The following is a 23,324-nucleotide window of genomic DNA, read 5'->3' on the forward strand; positions in this document are numbered from 1 at the left end:
TTTTGAGAAGGCAATTTCAATGGCAATGGCGTTTGAAGCAGACGATGTTTGCTCGCAGCGGAGATGGGCTTTTCGGGTTGGCCGGTGCGGGTCACGTGAATGGTGTGACGTCGCCGTGTCGTCTGCTGCATGATGCGGCTCAGGCAATTTTAAAAAAAAAGTTATGTCCTTGTATGGCACAAAACTTATCGCATATTATTCTAAAATGTTTCATTATTATGTCAAAAATGATTTCCTTTCCGCACATCCCCACAAAACTGAAGAAACAACGATTTTCTCACATTCTCCATGCATTTCTGACCGCAGTTGGAACCTCCGGGCGTTCGCCGCTAGTCGCCGAGAGACGGCGTTCTAGATTGCGCTACTCTGCTCCGAAGGAGCTATATAGTGCTCTAGGTACTACATGCGCCGCCTGTCGCCTTGCTTCGCACATATGGCGCCAAGGAGGTTAGAAGTACTAGGAGGGGGCACGTTGCAATATTGGTGAAGCCTAGTCATAAAAAGTTTAAACGATTTTGTGCCCAGCGTGACCGCAGATCTCTCTGGCGATTGGTGCGCGTGACATGTCACGTGCGAGATGGATGGTTGATTGTAGAAGGACTCCTCGCAGGCTTGCGCGCGCTCCGTCCGGTAGGTTTTATCAGATCGAAGTCTAGACTGTGGTGTATTCTAGTACCCCATAGCAAGACGAAGGCGAGCTACGGTCACGTGATGTGGTCACGTTGGCAAGGTAAGTGAGGAGAGTAAGGAGGAAAATGAGAAAGAGGCGAGGCGTCAAGGGAGCATGGCTTGCGGAGGCTACGCGGCCGACGTCATGCCCTCTCCTACCCTTCTATTCTCCATGTGTGGCGCACCCTGAGTCCGAGATATTTTCTCACTTGCGCTCGCTGCGCCACTGCGCTCTTCCGGCTGTCTGCAAGCGAGACGGTGGGTGCGACAGCGGGCATGTGAGGTAGGGCGGCGGGGGAACAAAAGATTACACTGGTCGTTCCCCTTTTGGTATTGATTCACTTTATCGCGTAAAATCCCGTAAACAAAAACGCTGACTGGAGAAGAAAAAATATTGAAGTGTCTTAAATTTCAACTGCGATTACCGTTTTTGAAAGTCATATCAAAATACATTGCAGGTTGTTTTTGTTTGATTAGAGGTGCGTGCACAAAGTGGGACATCGTAAAATATAGGCCAAAATCTGTATGCCGGATTTAGTCCGGCTCCAATGCTTTTTTCTTCTTTTTTTTTCTGTTTCAATGATCACAGATGTTCAAAAAACGGTAAGCATACATGTTACTGAGAAGGTTTTGGAGCCTTGAGTAGTATGAAAAGGTTCAAAAATATTATTTTTTTATTACTGGGCGCACGTATTAGTTTCAAGCAAAACAAGTTGCTGACAAGACACCAGTTTTTTGTTTACGAATTCCTAGTCTTAATAAGGTGGGATGAACATTAATCGAAAGAATATTTGCAGAGGACATTGTCAGACACAAAAGATTAATAGTCGGCGTGGAAGTTCAACTGCACTATACAAGAAGATCGGGATGAAGGAGGCACCCCTCAAAAGTATGCGTGGTTAACGGCGTCAAACAGTGTGTCGGAACCGTAGCATCAAGCTTTGTTCCAATCTGCAGAAGTCCAGTTAAGGGGGTCCTGAGGTGCAGTAAAACTTGCAAAATAATTTAATACCGCGTCATTCTCCCCTGACCCGCGACCACGGCTCTCATCCTGTCTGGTAAGAAATCATAGAGCGCGGCCACGAAGTCTGGCTCACCCTGAGTCCACTCCCATTTACCTCCCATTGCTTTCCACAGTTTGTAAGCAGTGGCACGGTGGAGGGGACGCCGTGACATAGCTACCTTGATGCGCCTCCAAATGTTTTCGATGATATTCAGATCGGCTCCGTTTAGGGGCCAAGGCAGCTTCGTCAGGCAGCGCTCCTCGAGGAGATACGAGCGTGACAGCGCATTTTCCACTTCGGCGCTTTCTTGAAATGCACTGAAATGCATGTTAGCTGAAAACGTGAACATTGGGCTAGCAGACGGCCGGAAGAGCGCAGTGGCGCAGTGAGCGCAAGTGATAATTTATCTCGGCCTCAGGGTGCGCTGTGTTTCGGGAGTGATGCGACAGGCGGCGCAGGTAGTACCGTGCACAGGCCGGAGCGCTGTTTCAGCTCATATTGTCCGCGATAGTACATTATAATAACTATGTTTCGAGGATAGCGAAACATTGACTGCGTTCCAATCTTACTCAACAGTTGCTCCCGTGGCTTGTGTGGCGCGGTAACGAGGACAAAGCAACGCCGGACGCCAATAGGTTTTCAAACGATAGGTTACTAAACCTCGTCGTTTGGACCAAAAATTTATCAAATTTTGGAACGCGGCCCTAATGGTGCGACACCGTGCAGCAAACAAAAACCAAGCAACGGCTTTGGTGGCAGGCACTACGAAGCATATCAGCGTGCTTCGTAGCACACTGACGAGTGGCGACAGGTTCGGCACTCCAAAGGGAAAGAATGCCGAGTACCTTACAAAGAAAGCTCAAGACATTTCACAACTGTAGCAAATTTAGGACTTGGAGGGGCATATAGAGTGAACTGACTCGAGAGAACTTCAACGGACCCAAGGAAATAGTTCACTTAACTAAATATATTCACTAGAATGTGGAACAGCATAAAGCAGTGTGAAATGCAACTTAGGGAGTTGTGTACATCGATATATACAAAGTGCAGAACAGTTACGTCGCTGCCTTTCTCGCTATGAAAAAAAGTGCAATTTTCAATTGCATCGGCGCTCTTAAGGGGGTTTTGCAAGGACTTTATTACTGGTTTTTAATTTGCACTGAATGTAGTAACTTCATAAATCTTTTCTCGAATTTTGCTTTATTTTAAGAGTTATAGGCAAATTAAACTTACAAAAACAAGCAAAAGAAAGCCAATTACAACTCCCTGTAACGCCGAATTAGAGCGCTGCTCCTGAGGAGGGAAGGGTACTGAGGGGAAGGTATACCCCTCCTCCTTCTCCTCCTCCTCACCTCATTCTTCGACCTCCTCTGGGGGGGGCAGGGTGACGTGACCGTGGGGGGATGGGTCATGTGACCTTGGGGGGGGGGTCACGTCACCCCCCTCCCCGAGGTTACCGAAGGAACCCGAGGTTCTCCCGAGGTCTTCAGGAGGACCTCGGGGGGGGGGGGGGGGGGGGTCACGTGAATCCCCCTTCCCGAGGTCACCGAAGGAACCCGAGGTTCTCCCGAAGGAACCCGAGGTTCTCCAGAGGTCCTCCCAAACGAGCCCGAGGTCCTCCCGAGGGAACCCGAGGTCCTCCCGAAGGAACCCGAGGTTCTCCGGAGGTCCTCCCAAACGAGCCCGAGGTCCTCCCGAAGGAGCCCAAGGTCCTCCCGAAGGAGGCCGAGGTCCCTCCGAGGTCCTCCCGAAGGAACCCGAGGTTCTCCCGAGGTCCTCCCGAACAAGCCCGAGGTCCTCCCGAAGGAACCCGAGGTCCTCTCGAAGGAACCCGAGGTCCTCCCGAAGGAACCCGAGGTTCTCCGGAGGTCCTCCCAAAGGAGCCCGAGGTCCTCCCGAAGGAGCCCGAAGTCCTCCCGCAGGAACCCGAGGTCCTCCCGAAGGAACCAGAGGTCCTCCCGAAGGAACCCGAGGTTCTCCGGAGGTCCTCCCAAAGGAGCCCATAATGCACCGCGCGGTTACGTCGACGGCGACGCCGCTCAAGCCGGAAACGGGCGCCTAAGAGCTGCACTCTAATGACCTCCTTCATGACGTCATTAGTCGCTTGAGTGGTCGTGAACTAGAGGGTTAGTGAGCTCAGCGAGCGCTCACGGCTGCCGCACTCCGTGTCAACGGCTCGAGAGGGCGCCACTAAAGCACGTTTTGGATAGGCTGTGTAAAGTGGGCAGCCAGGGCGGCTCGCATTGCATTTGCTGCACGAATAAACACTAATTTGGCATGACACTTCATTGGCCACAAATGACAGCAAACACGGGGTAAAGATCAGTTCAGAACGGGAGGCACTTCACACTGCCACCAAACCACAAGCCATACCTGCTTGTTAAAGGCCTTCGGAACGCTCGGAACCGTTGGATTTCTCGAGCCAGTATACGTCCGCAGCGCCGCCACATACATCCGGGACTTTTCTACGCTCGCCACTCGTCGGTGCCTGATCCCACCACCCCTTTCTAGTATGCGCCGCCTTTTCCACCGCTTGCTTCCATACTTTATAACCTGCATTTGTTTCGTTTCTGATCTAAAATACTGAAAAACTACTTACATGATTAATTGAAACGGTTTGTGCCACTTATATTTTTTGTATTTTGACTAAAAAGATTTTAGCGGCCACATATCGCACGCTTCTGGCATCGCGGGTCGCCCCCGTAGGTGGAGGTTTGTGTTGTCCAGTTAAAATATGACGCGCTGACATTTAGTTACTCCCCCCGTGCTCGCTGGCTTGCCCGAACCCCAAGAGATGTGGAAACTGCAAAGAATGTAGACGCTTAAATATGATTGCAGGGCCCCTTTAAAGCGCATGAAGTAACAAAGCTACCCAGAGAGTCTATGTTTTTTTGCACTTCCTCTGGCAGAACTTGTTGCTGCGACAAAGCCATACCGCAACGGCATCGTCTACTGGCTCTAAATATCCTGTGGAGAGTCGTTTCCCCTTCAAGCTTCGACTTTGCTTCACCATCGTCGACAACGATGCCAGCAGAATTCCATAGTCTTTTGCAAGGTCCACTTGCCTTTGACCGTTGTCCAGGTGCTGAAGGATTTTGAGCCTGTCTGACAGAGACAACCGCTTCCGTTTTGTCGTACTTGTCTTGTTAAGTGGGTGCACAAACTGCCATCCTGCCGATGTTACCCAGAACTAAGATGATCGAACGGAACCGACGACAAAGAAAGAACAGACGCACCACATGGTTCGTTTTCGTCTACTGCACCGCTGCTTTGCCTTGGGGGTGCTGTAAACGCCAGCGATGATGCATCGATGGTGGGCATCGGCTACGCCAACACTGCAGAGCACTAAACCTAGTTGAACTAATTACAAAAACAATCCTGGGTCTACTGATCAAGTTCGTTGAACTGATCAGTAGACCCAGGATTCCAAAATTCTTTCTTCGTTTAACTGAAACATTTTTCCATAGAATGCATAGGAAAACCGCCGGGGATCTTTTTAAAGTTTGTTTTTCTTAAATATTTGTAAAACCTATGTTCGCTCAAGCGAGTGTTTACTGTAGTATGTAAGAAAGATTAGACTGATAAAAATCTGTATTGATTTGCAGGACAACAGAGCTTCCTATTTGATACGTGTATAGACCCTTTTCAAAATTCAGTGCCATCTGGTGCCTCAGAAAGCAGTTTCACTTTTGACAAACTAATGGCGACCAAGGAAACTACTACGCCGGGCAACTTTAGTTTTGCCCATCAGTGGCAGATGGGAATTGGTTGTTTGATAAACTCGTAAATCTTGATTTGTTTCAGTTGAGCTGGTGTGAACATAAGAACTAACCAGTATGAAGCAGCGACCCTTAAAACCTTTGATAAAATTTCTGCCATCGAAAGGCTGTAGAGTCAAAATGGTGCCAAGAGATTGATTGGACCATACTTGAAATATGTTTAAGCAGCCGCTGTATCTAATGCGTGTGTCGTGTTGTACCGACGTTTCGAAAGCACAGGCCTCGTATATATATACTCGTATATGTTCTGCTCAACTTCTCCCTTCATGAGCCTCAAGAAGGCCGCCATTAACTTGGCACAAATGCCATACACTGAGATGATGATAGTGATAGAAGCGGCAAGACTGAATTTCGAAAAGGGTCCATTGGTCATCGCATAGTTTAAGCTTCCGATGTCTACATCCACTTTTCAGTCAGACCAGACACTTGACTGTATTAAAACGCCGCTTTATTTAAAACCGGGTCATCATTCAGCACCAAACACGTCCCGACACTCCGGGCAGAAATGTAACCAAATGCGCAGCCAAGAGAAATTCATTCGGGGTCGGTCTCGATGCAACACATTCACTCTTCCATTGCGTGGTACGCTCGCATAGTTATCGCCCGTTATCACGCGCCGACCAGCGGCCAAAGTAGGCGGAACACTCGGCTAAACCCAGTCACGATCGCAAGCTTAAGGAAAACGCGTGCAACGTGTTCGTCGTGCACGCTTTGTTCACGACGGGGCGAATTCAAAGGGCAACGGCACGTTGGCGCGTACGCAAAACTTGCGCCATGGTTTGTGTTAGGCGTCGACGCTTGCACAACCAGGCTTTGACCAAACGCGTATGCCCCAGACTCCAACGACTCTTCAAAACATTGACACCGGCGCCATGTTAAGCGGCAAGTTGGGCTTCTGATACGCATCAACGTGCTGCAGCCTAGAAAAAAAATGTCCAGTACAGAGGTTTACGTCCACTGGATTAACAACGCCCGTGTGGTCTCGTAGCCTTGTTTGAGAGTGTGATTGGCGGCCGTCTTGTCACTGGACGATCGAGGAAATGGTTTTCCCGCGTCTTCTGGTGCATCACTATGACGTTTGCCACTCCGTAAAAATTCCACGTGCGAGTTGTTTCAGCACCAGTGCCACCCATTCCTTCAAATCTTCTGCAAACAAACTTTTCGAGCCACGCGCAACAAAAAAGAGACGACGAAAGTGCAAAAATACTTTTGCGGGCAAAATAGACAACCTCTTCGGCAAAACGGCGAGGCGAGGCTGGTCGCACGTGACGATTGCATGGATGGAATGGGAGTCGCTCGCTCCGACTAAAAGCGCGCTCTAAAACAATCCCGGCCCTATGAAAAGCTCTATACATATGTACAAGACGCAGCCGATTATGGGGAGGCCAGTATTACCTCTAGTAGGATGCTTTCCAGGCCCGATCACACATACATCGCAGCTCTAAATTAACGCTAGATGCAGCGCCGACTCAAACACAACTTGGCAAAGATGCCAAGTTACGTTCGATTCTTCGCTTTTCTTCCCGCAGGCAATCGGTTTGTAGCCGGTGAAAGCAGACGCAGAAAGGCGCCGAGCACCGTGACTAGCACTTTTGGCGTGGCCCAACTGGCTCCGTCGAATTTCAGCCCCAGCTGCACTTGGACCCAGTGTGAAACGAAGCGTAGTGGTACCGAAGTAGAGCCGCGGTGTACCGTGAACGGGCCTTTGACGCCGAGAGAGGGGGCACTAGATTGCTTCTCGAGTTCATAAAATGGTGGTAGCTTTGCCTAGTCCCGAGGGATTTCTACGTACTATGTACCATCTACGCTAGACGAAACCTACGAAGCTGGCAGTCGACTCGTCGGCCGATCGGGGAGCCTAACCGCGTGTTCCGTCCCTTCGTGAAGTGTGTCCTTATCAAAAGGAAAATATTTGGCAATTAGGTAAGTTGCAAACGGCTGAAAACAACGACCCTGGTCGAACGCGACAGAGTAGATTGCATAGTTCGACCTCGGGCAGAGGATGACCGAAACACCCGGTAAACGTTAACACGCAACTAACGGAGTTCGGATTTTGAGGCAAGGGAGTAAATACCCGAATGGAAAACGTCTCCGATGCGACAAAGGGAATGCCGTCTGGTAACAACAGTCGTATCTCGATTTACCTACAGGCAGTCAATGTCGCGCGGTGAAAACAAATCCCGCACGACAAAGTTTCGGACAAACGGAGCAAAACAAAAGCGACCTCGGCGACACGTTAATGCCGTTCACCGGTTGCTCGCATAGGCATGTTCGCCGATCCAACACGGCGCTACATTAGCGCTATTACAGTCGGCAGTGGGAATGGCACCGACCTCGCCAACTTAGTGCCGGCGGGGCATGACATCGGCGCCAAGTTACGTTCGAGTCGGCACTGCACAAGTGCCGTTCACAAGTATTGTTGCGACATACTCACGAACCGGCCGTTCAAACTAAAGCATTCCGTAGCCTAGCCTAGTCGGCACTCGACAGAAGACGGTTCTCGTTTAGGGTGCGCACGTCGGACGCCAAGTCGGTTGCCACGTAAAACCGGGCCTCGAATCGTGGAGATTGTCCTCCGCGCTCCGGCGGTGCTATGTACAGCGGGGGATATTAGCAGACTAGTCCGATATTTACAACGACGAGGACGACAAGGAGCGGGCGGCGCGACTCGACGCCAAGGGCGCCCGATCCGGAGGGGAGGTCAGACGGTGATGTCCCCGAACTCCCGGTTCCAGCGATCGAAGAAGTCCAGGCTCTGGGGCGTCACGCTCCGGCGGACCTTCTTGAGGGAGTCCAAGAAGTCCTGGAGGCTGATGTTGCGCATCTGCATGCAATGCGGAAACGAAACTGCGGTCGACTGCCGAGGCTGGTTTGCGCAGTTGCGTTTTCAATAAAGGCCGATAAACTCTGAAAATTAACTCCCGAACAAACCGCTAGGCAAAACTGTTTTCAAATCCCTTCGGTGGAGTTGGAGCGATCCAAGACCACTCCGTGCTCGCACCTTAAGTGCAGTAGGTGCGGGCGTACACCTGCACACCCGTGAAGGTACCGGCAAAAAGTGCTCCAAAATCGCTCCGTATCCACCGAGGGAATTGCTCGTCCAACATTTTCGCTTTGCCCGCAGCTCTCGCGACCTTACTCGTACCAAGCTACTAGTGACGCAAACACGTTCGGAAAAGAAACTTTACTTGACTGCATTCGCAGGCTGTTCCAACCCGCAGTGCAATAGAGACTTCCCACATTTACGAGCCAAATTCGCAGCAATCGTTCCTCCTCCCCAAAAAGAAAATTCCGAACTACGCCACTGTACCTGACTGACACCTGTACAAATACCGTATAGGCTTATGTAGGGAACAGACCATTTGCAATATTCCCAAGCGCCCCGCTCCGCACTTGAGAAATCATAGGAACAGTATTCCTTCAGCTCCCTAGTGATCGCCAATTTTGGCAATCACTAGGAAGCTGAATTACGCTCGGAAACACAGTTTTCGAGCGTAATTCGCAGTCATCCTGAATAAGCGCCTGATATACCCCAAGGGCCTGTCATATCACTTTTAAAATTTCTCGTCGATGTCAGCATTTTTTTCGCACTTTCCATAAAATCCTACTTTCAACCTGGCTGAGCCGTATAAATCTCTTACAATATTGTCATTCTCGCGATTGTTGTTTTAGCAGGAATTGCTTAAAAAGCCAAGAATTCACAACAACCAAAACCGGGAACTAGCTCGGAGTCAGCGACGCTGTTTATAGCATTTTTAGCATTTCTAACTTAATATCAGCGTCTTTGAAGCTGTACGAGAATCATAATAATGCGAAAGATTTCTGCGGCTCAGCCAGGTTGAAGGGTGGACAGCATGCACAGTATCAAAAACGCTGTCATTGAGGAGAAATTTTAAAAGCGATATGACGGGTCATTGGGGTATATCAGGCACTTGTTCAGGGTGGCTCCGAATTACGCTCAGAATCTGCGTAACCAAGGATAGGGATGAAATTACCGATCACTAAAGAGGTGGAGGAACACTGTTCCCATGATTCTTTTAGCGTGGGCCGGGGCGCTTGAGGGGTATAGCAAGTGGTTTAGTACATATGTAAGTAATGACTGAATGAACGCCAGTTGACTGACCGAAGAAATTGCAAGAGCAACATTAAAGAGCGAAGATGCCACTCACCTTCTTGGGATCCACACAGCGAACTTGTTCAGGATTCAGCTCTGCACAGAGTGGGTATGGTGGTCAGAAGAGACGGGCCCCGCAAACAAAATAGGGAAAAGAGCGGTCAGAAATCCGGCCCCCTTTTGGGCACGAAGGAGGCTGCCCACCTCGTATGGGACCCAGGGCGGCATCCTTCGCCAGTGCCGTCAGGTCGCTCCCAGAGTAGCCCTCCGTGAGCCTGCAAAGTTTATAACGGGCATAATTACAACACTATACTAATTTCAAAATGCAAAAAAAAACAAAAAAATGATGGTTTTCGTTGTGCCCTGCAAGTAAAGCGACAACCAGAGCACTGGACGCTGCTGTATACGGGTAAACTGCTGCATTCAAAGGAGCTGTGCAACAGTTTCAGTGCTATGCTTAAATAATTTGGGAGTTGGTGTCTCAACCTTTCTGAATTGTAAAGAACGAAAAAAACACTTTTGCTTGCATGTCCCAGTTTTTATTTTAAAAATGGACAAAGATTGAGGTTATCGGCACCTCTCAACTCCTTCAACATCTTCCGAGTCACGTGTGCTGTGATGTCAATGGAGGTTGCGCGGGGTTCCGGTGAAGCTCTCTCTCTCGAGTCATCAGTGAGCTGCGAGAACTCATCCGCTCGCGACCGCGTGACCACATGCTGGTGGGCGCAGAGCAAACAATATGGCGAAAGAGGAAAAGTCTCATCCGGGTCCGGCCATAAACGTCCGGTTTTGTCCCCCACCCCCTCCGGCTTCTGGCGGCTGTTCGTAGTAGCAGATAGAGCAGACGGTTTTGTGGACCTAGGATAGATGGCGCCACTAAAACTCCTTATAATAAAAGTTTTGTCGATGATACCAGGTTTTTGACGCATTTATATTTATGTTGGAACGACAAGATTTATAAAAAAATGTTACCTTTTATCGAGCAGGTATTTGCACAACTTGCCCCCCCATTGACGTCATGCCGCATGTTTTTGGTGGCCGCCGCTCGCGGCTGCAGGTCGGAAAATTTTCGAATTTTTGCCTCGCGATTATGCCGCTGAATTTCAACATTTTGAAGGAAGGAGGTGTGTTTTCTGTCCTTCGTGACAAGATGAACAATGTCCAATGTAGAAAATGCTAATTCTTTCAACAATAAAAATCGTTGCACAGCTCCTTTAAGGGAAAACACCGGTCTTGGAGCTTTGTTTCTTATTTTATGACCAAACCCAACGAAACTTCACAAGCTTGTTAAGCTTCCTTTGCTCACTTCATAAGTGCGGTCATTTTCTCAGCCAGGAGAATTGTTTTCAAGATAATTAAAACTTGCCTGCCTTTGTTTGGAGGAACAATAGGGTAAAAATAGCTCAACAAAATATTCTTTTTAAAACATGGCTTGAAGTGTAGAGAATACAATGCTGGAAGTACTTTTAAGATAAACCCATTACTAGTGATTTTGCCACACAGTGAAGTTCAATGCTCAATGAATGGCTAACAAGTAATGAAACAAAAAATCAAATAGAAAGTTTTGTAGACTTTTATTAACCCTTTGCGGTCAGATACTCTGACCAACTTAATGGTCATTCCGGTCAGGAACTATTTTAGACGCATGGGCCCCGGAAAAAATTAAAATTATTTTGCCGTACAAAGGTAACGTCTCACACTCAACGTAAGGACAGGAAAGTCCGGGAGATTGTTTGTGCACAAACTCCGGAACAATGTTTGTGGCGGAGCGGCTCTGCGGCCGCTGTCTTGCGCACTCGTATCATATTCAGCACTACTTTCCCTCAAGTGAGAGAGATCGCCTCTCCATCATCTGATGGAAGGATATAGTCATCCTCTTCACTGAAATCGTCGTCACTTTCAGTTATATCATGCAGAGAGTTACATAAAACGAGCGTGGCCGGAATGTGGCTATAACCGTTGTGCCAGCGAAGTTGAAATTTGCGCACTCCTCCGTTGCGCAAAAAAACATATGACATAGAACATGTCTTTTTTTTTTCATGGCTAGTCCTGCCCTTTATGAGAAGAAACTCGAACCTTTTCAAAAGTGATGTGATTAAAGTGTTTTCCAAGAGATGGCGCCACCAATCCAGCAAAAAGAGCGAAGGAGCATGTTTAAAAGAATGTGGGAACGCATGTCGGACGACGCCCGACTCATGATTGGAAGCACGTTTCTCCGATGTCGTGCCTGGCCCGACACACGACCGCAAAGGGTTAAGAAATCTGCCCTGAACATTGTATGCCCCAGACATTTAGCTACATATTTTAGGAAAGATTATATATCTATCCACTCTAGATACCGAGATTCCCTCCTGCAAATTTTACAGTCCCAGAATAGTGTTTTGGGAAAACAATGTTTTAGAGTCAACTTCAATGCACACTCGGCCCATATAGACATCATAAATTGATTTATAGCTCAAATATTCATTCACAAAATTAGAAGCCTGGTGGATTCAGAAGAACAACAGCTGTACAAGTCAACATCGCCATTCTCAAAAGAATGCATCCCCCTTAAATTTAGCAGTCTCCCTTCCCGCTAAATTTAGCAGACGGGGCTGATGCGACGTCGCACGACGGCACGATGCCACACGATATGGTCGTGTCACGTGCCACCGAATTCTCGCTACACATACTGTAAAAATTTCCCCCCTAAATTCAGTGGGCAAATTGCGACGTCACAGTGCCGTGCAACACAGTAATCTTGGCTAACATTGGCGGATTACTTTTCCCGCAAATTTAGTGGGCCACAAGGGACGCACCCCCGGATCTGCCTCGAAGCCCCACAGAAGGGAATTCTCGGCGGGCCGTTCCGACAACGGCGCTCCGTGCCCCGCCGAATTGTGACGCCAGAGGGCGGTGCTCGGCACCCACCTGGCAAGGTACTTGAGCTTGTCGGCACTCAGGGGGTTGTTGTGCTTCTTGAGCAGCTTCTCCAGCAGGATTACCCTCGTGTTGTGGTCGGGCAGTGTCACGTAGACGCGCTTCGTGAAGCGCCTGCAAGCGGTCGACGCAAGTCACCCCTCGGCCCGACCCATAGAGTCGCCCGGAACGCGCCATCCACCAGCACGTTTAGCCTCCTGTCCTGTCCGCGCGTTAAAGCTGGCCCCGAAGTGGCAATAAACAATGTCCTAAAGCTCGGTGCGTCGCACCGGATGTCTACAATCCTCCGTAGGAAATTGCGTAGGTGTTTATTGCAAAGCAAAAATTCCGTCTGTCTAGCCGTATCCGAACCAGCGACCTATAGGCGACGACAATCGTTTCTGCAAGAATCAGCCGCAGAAACGCGGCTAACTCTTGCAGCGACAACGACAACCCGGGCACAATGCCGACTTTGGCGTGGACTGCAAACTAAGGTAAAGTGGGAACGTCAAAATTTGCGTCAATTTCAGCAACCTCGAACGGAAACCTTCCGAACGATTTGGCACTCTTATCGGTGACAAACGACGAAGCCCGGAACGTCCGCCTCACCTGAGGGCGGCGTCATCCAGCTCCTGCGGACGGTTTGTGGCACCCATCACCAGGACCCTCTCCTCGCTGCCCGTGTGAAGCTGCAAGACCAAGAAAAAGGCTCGAATCGTCGCTGGCGACTCCATCGAATCGTCGGTGCACGCACCCGTCCGCATTTTACGTGCCCGGTGCAACACTGTTCGCAGAGAGAAGCGATCGCCGGCTGTTAATGCAGGTCGCATCTTAATGGCATCGCAACGCCATACCGTCGTCGCCTAATTTGGTGGACTCGCTACTTCCCGCTAAATTTAGTGGAACGCCACTAGGGGTCACCTGGTCACGCAATGTGGTGGCGTCATCACATGACCTCGCAGCGTCACGTGACTTGCGACGCGAAGTTGTGGTGTCACATGACCATGTTGCCATGCCCCGCGACTATGACGAAATGTCCCATTTCCGATAAGATCGACCAGCCACCCTTTGGTCGATCTTATCAGAAATCACCCAGCTTCACTGGTCCTACACCTTCACGTGAAGTGGAAGGGCTCTACAATTTTTTTCTTTAATCAACGTATTTGCAGCTTTTTAGAAGCCGCAATAAAAGGGGTATTGTATTTTTTTAATATTGAGTGTGTGCCTTCAATGACAGACGACTTTGATTATATTTGGTGGTTGTGTCTAAACTATAGAGAATGGAACCTGACAACGCAGAAGAGAGTGAGAGCGACTCGAACCGGTCAGTTATCGATCGGTGGCTTTCATGGGGAAAGAGAATGAATTTCAAGCTGCAAATCGTGTTGTGGGTAGTAGGGCTCTCGCATGTCACGTACAAATAAAAACCTTGGCAAGCATAAATACCCTGTCAGTGTCCCATTGAATGCAATGACATTAGTTTGTGTACGGTGTCGGTGGAAAATTCCAAAGCTTTGTTATACTTCTTTCTTGCCATGCGACAGTTGTTATTCCACCAGGGTTTCGGTTTCTTGGGAAGGTGTGTTGATGTCATCGGTATGGCAATGACTAATGCTTCTAAGATACGCTCGGTAATATGCTCAGTTATGCAATCGACGGAAAAGCGACTGATTAATTGATTCATCCTAGCCGGGCCTTACCACGACACCCGTCTGCGAGGAGCGGGGGCCAAACCGGCGTGTTGCCTCGACCCTGGGGCCCAAAGGTCCAAACCTACCCCGGGCTCGGCTCAACCACCAGGATGCCCTTCACCTCGGACATATGCCACGCACAGCCAGGCGTGGGTGGGCAAACGCACACGGCCCAAAGTCAAACACCCACTAACGCAAGTGCCCCCTGCGGGGTGGTGCTGCACGACCTGTGTGTACGCGTACTAAGGCGTTCGAAGAATAGCATCACCGTCGGCCCTCAGGAATGAGCTGCATCAGATCGCACTCACCCCGTCGAACTCGACAAGGAACTCCGTCTTGAGCCTCCGTGTGGCCTCGTGCTCATTGTCTTTCCTCTCACTCAGCAGGGAGTCAACCTCGTCTGAGAGAAGAAATATGTTCATTAAGAAAAACACGGCGGTGACCCTTTAAACCTGAGCGTCCACTTCTGCAGCGACCATCGTTGCACAAGCGGAAGGCAACCACAGGTGATACAATGAGCATAAAAAAGGGCGGCTTCCCAAAGCTTCGCTCCCGTAATCTTTGTTATCTCCACTTCATTACACGGCAAAAAGCGCGAGCAGAGGCTCGCACGGGGGAGGGGGGAAGATGGCAAAGACATGGAGCGTACTCCATGCCGCAAGAGGCGATCGGAGTGCCTCGGGAAAAAGGGGGGGGAAGAAAAGGGGGGAGGGGGGGGGTGCAACTAATACCGAATTTACTTGCATAATCAACGCACCCCCCACAACGAGCATGAATATTTTGACTTTTTTTTTTCTTTTTCCTCCCGTAATCAACGCTCCTCCAATTTTTGGATCCGCGAGTCTCGAATTGCGTCCAATTTAACGAGCCACCAAGCAAGTTTTCTTTTACCGCCAAGCAATCAGGCCAAGTCAAGCCAAGACAAGCCCCTCTCGTAATGGCCGCAAGTGCGTAGTTGCGGTAGTTATGGAAGTGATCAACCGTGAAACCGAGTGACGCACACACTTGCGGAGATGCGCTCCGATCAGAAACCGAAACCTTACAAACGTGTCCAAATTTACCGATTTTTCGAAATGTCGTAAGATGCTGCGAGTGCCTTATATCATTGGAACACGGGTGAAGTTATTAGTCCTGGATGGTCCGCACCAAGTTTCTGATTACGAATGTACCAATAAAGTTAAAAATTTAATTACTTAAAAGTAATTAATTACCCAACCAAACCAAACAGAAATAATTTTCTGTAATGGGTCCTTTGGCACAGACCACTATGGCAACGACCTTTGTTCTATCGGATGCATAGTTATCGCAGAAGCGATTCGGCCCGCATTTCCAAAAGCACCCCATATAACCGGGTTCGACCGTACGTTCCTCCAGTTTCAGACTGAGCCCTTTAGAACACGCCTGAAGATCGCCAAAAGAGACTTGCCTATGAAGATGATGCTGGGCTGCAATTCCCTCGCCACTGCAAACAAGGCTCGCACAAGTTTTTCACCCTCCCCCACCTGGAATCAAAACACAACCATGAGCAACACCAGCAAAGTAATGCAATAATGTAAAATTTCAAAATAACTCTCAAAGAATAATGACAGTATTCTTTGGCCTATAAGTTGAGCTTCTTTGTGCAGTTACTGCAGCGGAGGTGCACCGATGAGCCCGCATGTAATAATAGTTTATTGTTCTTGCATTTTTTCAATTATTGTTGAAATTTTTTAAAAATTTCCAATTAGGAAATGGAGCTTGTTCCAGCCGATGCAATTCATGTCCGTGCATTTGTGGATTCGGTTGGCTGCCATTTTCTTACTGAAAACTTCTGAAAATCCCTGACAAACTTTTAATAGGATAACAGCAAGCTCTGAAACATTGGCGTCTGGTCCGAGCTGGTAACACCACATTTAACCGGAGACTGAATGGTTGCTAATGATACATAATTTATTTTTGTGGTAAAAAAAGATGCTAGTTATTCTTAAAAGACACACGCAAAGGAAAAAAAACATTTTTTTTAAACACCTTAGATGGAAAAAGGATATCGTAAAACAATTTTACAACAAAGAAAAATATTTTTAGAGCTATATTTACGGTGCTATACGAATTTGTAGTTGGCGCCGTGAGAGCCGCCGCTGGTCACGTGGTAGGCCCACGCGCCGTCGCACGCTGAGCGTTGTGCGAACGCCGCTTCAACACGTTTCTCCACGCCGCTGTCGCCGCCGCCGCACAAGTTCGTCTGCTTCCGGGCGCTGCTGCCGTCGTCTGACCGGCGCACAGGTCTATCGCGTCTGCTTGCGCTTTTTCAGGAGTTTCCTTTGGGCTCTAAAAAATACCTATTAATCTTAGTTTTTTGTTCTACTTCAAACAAAGATGAATAAGTTACTTTTAGATGCCATACGAAGCTTCCGAAAGAGCGCAAGCACCACGCGATAAATAAGGGCCACTTTTCCGCGGCGCCAGCGGGCGCCAACTACAAATTCGTATAGCGTCGTAAATATAGCTCTAAAATGTTTCTTCTTCGTTGTAATATTGTTTTATGACATCCTTTTTCCATCTAAGCTGTTAAAAAAAAATTTTTTTTTTCTCCGCATGTGTTTTTTAAGAGACAATTAAAACGACAGATGCTTTGGTTGGGGATACTTTTGCAATTAGACGACCGTCTGAAAAAAACTGCTTTTATAATTAGCCTAATAGAACACAATAATGGGACACAGTCTTTCCACGTAAAAATCGCTTGCAGTAGTCCAGACTGCGATCTGAGAAATGCAGAGAATAGGTACGTGCCAAATGGGATCATTGGGCAGCCTCATTGTAACCTCGTGATCGGAGCTAAATGTTGCAAGTAATCCAAAGACAAATCTACGCAAACAATTTTAAAGCCTCCGATTCTTTTTTTTTTTTTTTCTAATTATGCATTTTTACGAAACAATAAGTTGCCGTCTCGTTTCACACTGCTAGAGTAATTCGTTTTCTTCCACTTTTTTTTAGGACTTGCTTTCTGTAGGGGGCAGCGATAAAGGCACAATGTCTTGCAGAGCCTTATTCCCCTGCCGTTCAATGCGATAATACAGTCTAAGCTCAATACAAGAGACCTGGCTACAACGGACATTTGGATATAACATATCAATTTGTGAAGTTCTCTTGGTTTTCCTCTACACACCATTGACACAACTTACAGCATATACTCATCTTACAACAGACCGAAATCTTGGTCAAAATCAAGGTCTGTTATAACGAGCTTAGACTGTATCCACACTTCATAAAGAGGGCATGACACTCTGTAGAAGTAAAGCAAAGCAAAACAGCTGGCACCGCGTGTCAGCGAAAGCTTGACACCATGTGTCGGCGACAGATGGTGCTACCGCGAAATCCCGAGCAAGCGCCCTCCATAAATTCGCAGATAATCGTCTAAAACCGGGGATGGGCGCTCTTTAGGTCAACGATATGCAGAGATACGTCCCTCGTGCATTTTCCTAATGTTACAAAATTGAGGGATGGGTGCTTATCGTGGGTTGGGCAGAGGCTGGGTATTTTGTGGTATACAGTGCAGACCGCATATAACGTATGTCGCGGGAGTCGCGAAAATCTGCACTATAAGCGGTACCGTGCTATAACCAAAACATCGATTTTTCAGGCCAAAATACATGCCATCAGACAACTTACCTTTGTAAAACAATTTATTTTATGGTAGATAAAAAATAAAGCTCAGTTTGAGGAAAGTCTTTATTTCACCAGACTAGTACACTTCTCTCTCAAGTGTGTCACACATTTTGAAAGAAATGAGCGACTTTCGCCTGGCGCAGCCTTTTAATGGCGTTGCGGGTTGCAGACAGACGTTGCAAGCGTTCAGGATTGCTAACCCTAATCACTTTTCTCCGGAGATGAAAACGCGTGAAAATTCGCATCCTTTATACGGTACGTGCCAGTAATACCTTCAACTTGAGCACAGGCATGAAATTCTCCAAATAAGAAATCTGGGCGATGTTCGAAAACACAAATGCTTAGAAAGCACCACTGTAGTCGAAGTAAACAAACACGACGACATGGGCGTTTCTGCCATCTTGAGAGTGCCGCCACGACATCGCCGCACGAGTAGGTGGATCTTCCTTTCTAGTACGTGCTGGGTTATTCGCTCACACAACGAAAATTCACAGTCAAGGATAGCACTTTTACGCAGAACGATAAGCTACCACCACGCCGTCTACGTCGACGATTACAACCGACGCCATGTTTGTGGATAGAAGCAGCTGGCCCGCGACCAACATGCAACGCGCGCGAACACTTATCCTCGACCTGCGATTGGTCTGTCGTTGCGGTTGTTTTCCAACGCAGCAGAGGGACGCACGCACGTGAACGACACGTGCGTGCGTCCCTCCGTCACTATGGCAACTGAAGCCTCTCTCTTCGCTTGTCCCCGCTTCTTCGAGCAACCTCCTTGCCCCGCGAGTGCTGCTTGCGGCTAGCGCCGTTATCTAGTGTCGCACAGGGAAGCATGCTCGCTGCGTTGGTCGGTCAGGGCGGTCGGCGGGCTGTTCCAGAAACCGCACTATAACCGGTTTTTCCCTTCGCGCGCCTGCATTTTAAGCAGTATGTAATTACATGGAGTTGTATGGGAGGTGAACCGGTGGTTTAAAAAAGCCGCGTTATACCCGGTCCTGCACTATAAGCGGTTACGTTGAAAATGGTCTATACTCTACGTTGTTAAAAAAACATGGCTCGCAAAAGTAGCACGAAACGGCGCTCAATTCTGAAAAACAATAGTGAACCCTTAGTTATGCGACTAATTAAAAAAGACAGCACCACTCAAATTACAGTATGTACTGTCACATTCCCCCTGGACTGCACGTCGAGGTTTCAGTCTCTTCTCGTCGTATCTAGACTGCACATCGAGGTTTCTGTCTCCTCTCGTCATATCACTCGATCACTCAAACGGAGATACACCCATTCCAAAGACAGTTTGCCGCCTTACCAGTCAATCTCACAATTTCTACGACCACCGCATTGTACGAAGCCCACCCCCGTGGTCGTCGATGGACGCCGGAGAACGGAGACAGTCGGAGACCGCTGTCGCACCGTGGCGGCGAAAATCCAGGAACCGGGTCGCGGCGACGACGACAATGACCCTTCCACGCTCCCATACTTTTCAACCGGAGCTTCAATGACCGACCGACAGCTCTGCGACGTCCAACACGGCCCGACGCGCCGGCTCACCCGACGCGGTCCGCTTCGGGCCCACCTTCAACGCGAGAGCAGTAGAGGACGCTGGACGCGCCAGTTGAAGGTGCCTTCTGGGCACCGTGAGGAAATGGGGGGGAATCGTTCTTACATATTTGGAGGTGAGCGAGGCAGCGCTGATGTTGAGGAAGGTGGAGTTGGACTCATGCGCCACCGCCTTGGCCAACATCGTCTTGCCATTGCCGGGAGGCCCGAACAGCAGCAGGCCCTTGGGGGGGGCCCTCAGGCCGGTGAACAGCTGCGGAGGGACACGGGGGCGAGGGGGGCAGAGGTCAATGGCGTCGGCCACTCTCTCGTCTCGGGGAACGCCCGTCTCTTTTCGATTGCCTGCCCGTCCTGGCCCTGCCATTAATGCGATGAAGCGGAGCGGAAGCCTACGGATCTTGTAGACCAGTGGTTCTCAAATGGGGGTCTGCGAAGGCATTCCAGGGGTCCGCAAAGCCCTGCCTCATCAGTCAAACCTGGCAATCAAAGTTTTCTTGTTTGTTTTTTTCTGATTGAGAAAAAACAATTAAGTTTTCGGGTGGGTTTTCTCGTGTGTATACTCATGAGAGAAGTGTACTTCAGGTGGCCCTTAGTTACATACACTTTTTAAATCATTATCATAATTAATCTATACATTTTCCTTTCCCTCACCACGAACAGGGTCTCATCTCCGCCGATCCACAAAGGGTCCGCGAAACATCATTGATTGAGAACCACTGTCGTAGACCATAATGCATGTACTAGGGACTATTTTGCACGTTGTTAAGTGTCAGTAAATGCTGCAGAGTTTCTAAAATAATGTTTAAGCCAGAAGAATGCTTGATTCGGGGACAGGGACGGCCGAGGAGAAGCGGGAGCTCGGAAAAAACCCCGGGTTTCCGGGAACCAAGTTTGAGAACCCACGCACTAACCTCGGGTTCTGTGTCTTCTAATCATATACTGATAAACCCCAAAAAATAGCACCCAAACCGGTTTAATCAAAATCGGGCAGAACCAAATCGCCCTGGCTCTAAACAGGTCTTCCAACAAAAAAGTGGAAGCCGTTTACAACTCACTGTAACGCCGAATTACAGTGCAGCTCTTAGGAGGAGGAGGGAAGGGTACTGAGGGGGAGGGGTCACGTGACCGTTTCATCTCGAGTCTGACGAAGGACAAAAGTAAGTTGCGATGCAAATGCACAGACTAAAAATGCACTCTGCTCTCAACTGGATCGGGTGATGGCGGTACACGCGTAGAAAACGAAAAACACTGCAACCTAGCCCTTCCCAAAAAGTTTGATTGACTGCATTCGGTCGTAGTGTTGGTAGTGCCCGGTGTCAAGGTGAAACAAAGTAATGGCGCTCTGCGGGGAGCAGAACACGAGGTTTGAGCCTCTCGCGGCAGACTGCCCCAGCTTCCACCCTGCCATTTTGTTCTCTCCGTTTCAAGTCCGTGCGTGTTCTCTTTTCCCCCACCTCCTGCACAGCGTCCCGCCGTGTGTGCACGCGCTCGGCACCTAGAGGGCCACAACGCTGCCGTGTCATCCAGCAGAGGTCAGCGCGAGGCATGGGTTGCACACGAGTGCTCCATCAGCGACAGGGACTCTTTCCAGAGGCGAGGACACGAGCCCTGGCCAAGCGCCGAAGCAATCAAATTTCGTGCGACGCTTTTCAGTTACAGCAACTGCGTTACCAGAAACTTCTAGGAGCCAACCATCCTCGTCAGACCCCGCATACTTAATACAGCACAAACATTCTCAATGTGTCCTAGAAATACGAGAGAAGTCTAGAAGCTAAGCTAGGTCAAGTGGAAATTGCAGCACGCAACTTGAGTTGCCACCTGAAGAGAGTTTTACGGAGTATGACGAGCTAACAGGTGCCCTCTTTACCCTGAAGAATAGTGACGACACCAAGTTGTTGTTATTGTTGTTTGTCGGTTTTATGGCGCAAGAGCTATGATGGCCATACTGCGCCAAACCAAGTTAAAATCAACTAGAAAAGATGCACCGAGGAAGAATTTTTGCTATCGTAGTTTGTGTAAAATCGCTATATTTTCCAGACAACACCAAGTTCGACGTTCCACTTGCTTGATCTGAACAAGTGCCACAAGCTTTAGACTACTTTGTTAATTTTTTTATGATTGTGATTTCAAACCAACTTATAAGTTTGACGACTAGAGGAGAACTAGACACTTTCTGATGCCTGTTCAATTCTCATCTATGAAGTGTTTTTGCTATAATGTGCAACAAAATATGCATCCCCATATCAAAACCAGCAACATGCTTACAGCTGTATCTTATGACTTCCATTTATCAGAAACTCAACCACAATCACATATCTTTTTAAACTATGTGCACGCTGGGTCTGAAGAGGATACTATAACGCATTATTTGTTAAAACAATTAATGAAAGCCAATGAAGTCATCGGAAGTGGTATCTCAGCAATTAGAAATTGTTAATCATTACGAGCGGGGGTCCGTTAGTCTAGCTCCTGCAAGTCACCATAAACCCAGCCTGCACCTGAGAGGGGACGGTCGAGGCATAGGGATGTCCAACCGGCACGCTGCTAAGACGCCACCAGTGCCACGCAGAGAGCAGACCGTGCCTTTTGGGGGGCGGCGGTCCCACCTCCTAAAAGAGAGGGCCTGCTCGTCATCGGTGCCACGTGCGCCACCCGCCAACTAGCACTGCCTCCAGATCCCTGGATTGCCATCCGTCCTCCATAGATGGTACTAAGAGGACACGGAGGACAACTCCTAAGGTGCTCCCATAAGCGGCGCGTACCCACCTCGGGCCGGTCCGTGGGGAGGATGACCATCTCGCTGAGCGCCTGCTTGGCCACCTCCTGTCCCGCGATGTCGCTGAAGAGCACGGGGGGCGCCCCGTCCACCACCTCGTCCAGGATCAGGTGGGCCAGTCGAGAGTCCACCCCCTTCAGCGGTGGCACCCGCGAGGACAGCAAGCTGCGCTGGGACACCGTGGGGGGGCCGCCACGGTGAGCGGCACCGCCGCGAGTTGTCGGCTGGCGTCCCTGCGATCGCGATGAACTATATTGCAAATGCCGGCGCCAGTACAGTGCCAAGTCCGAATTCAAGGGTTGGTGCCGAATCCACGGAGGGAATCTAGCACGCCCCGGCGGAGAGAACCCTTTAAGCCAATGATTTGGGTGTTTGGGGGATAGTACGGCGCCTAGCGATACCTCGGGCAGCCGTTACTAGGTGTGGAGGCCATTTGTGCCACCGCCCTCGTAAGTCGTTTTCCCCGACTTAACCCATTTTCCGATGATTCCCCTAGCAATTCCCCGACTTTTTCAGATGCTCAGAAATTCTCTAACAATTCTAAGCTTTGCAGATTGGTAGACAGCCTGCCTGGGATCTGCTGCAAGACCTCACTGTAATGCTTTTAAGAATCCAAGAAGAAGTAAGGGAAGAGGGGGCGGAGCAAGAGGACTGCGAAGTCCAGATTCCATTTCCGGCTCCCCTGAGAAAACGGACGAGACCGCTCGCTTTGTGTCCGGACCGTGCCCCTTGGAGCTACTCTGGCCCCTTGAAACTGCCCTGGCCCCTTGGAACTGCACTGGCTCCGCTCCAAGGAAGAGTATATCTCTCAAAAGAGACGCCGCAGAGGTTCTTTAAGGTCTCGAAGACTGTCCCAGCCTCACACCGAGGAAGAGCGACAGAACTTCAACTAAGTCCTGGGTTCTGACGGGGTCCTCGCCATAAACCAAACTGTCGACACGCGAGCGGGTCAACTCTCCGGGCCCCAATTGTTTGTCTTAACTTAACGAGACTGAGCCATTTCTTTCGTTTGCCCGTACTATTGAGCTGTAGTAACCGTGTCACGTGCTTGTAGTTTATATATTTACTAGGAGTTTTGAAGCGCTTTCTTTTAACTTGTCTAGTTTTCATAATTAAACGCTTCTCTTTCCTCGTGCATGCGTTGAAAATCTGCTTTCTGTTCTCTCACACCCTCAAAACAACCAGACA

The 23,324-nt window shown here is 49.1% G+C and overlaps 1 protein-coding gene across 2 annotated transcripts in view; it reads right to left on the minus strand.

The window, feature by feature from the left end:
* Positions 1-5,883: 5,883 nt before the first annotated feature.
* LOC8032764 (spastin) overlaps positions 5,884-23,324 on the minus strand; it is a 53,984-nt gene continuing 36,543 nt past the window's right edge. For both annotated transcript variants that reach the window (XM_029971848.4, XM_029971861.4), the window contains 9 exons: positions 22,127-22,369; positions 19,467-19,613; positions 15,582-15,657; positions 14,464-14,555; positions 13,074-13,153; positions 12,477-12,599; positions 9,771-9,841; positions 9,622-9,662; positions 5,884-8,276 (listed from right to left, as the gene is read on the minus strand). In XM_029971848.4, coding sequence (XP_029827708.2) covers positions 8,154-8,276; positions 9,622-9,662; positions 9,771-9,841; positions 12,477-12,599; positions 13,074-13,153; positions 14,464-14,555; positions 15,582-15,657; positions 19,467-19,613; positions 22,127-22,369 — 996 coding nt within the window. In that variant the 3' untranslated portion in view covers positions 5,884-8,153. The remainder of the gene's footprint in view (positions 8,277-9,621; positions 9,663-9,770; positions 9,842-12,476; positions 12,600-13,073; positions 13,154-14,463; positions 14,556-15,581; positions 15,658-19,466; positions 19,614-22,126; positions 22,370-23,324) is intronic.

The sequence above is a fragment of the Ixodes scapularis genome, unplaced genomic scaffold (genome assembly GCF_016920785.2).
Source record: "Ixodes scapularis isolate PalLabHiFi unplaced genomic scaffold, ASM1692078v2 PGA_scaffold4__175_contigs__length_147842914, whole genome shotgun sequence".
Taxonomy (NCBI): Eukaryota; Metazoa; Arthropoda; class Arachnida; order Ixodida; family Ixodidae; genus Ixodes; species Ixodes scapularis.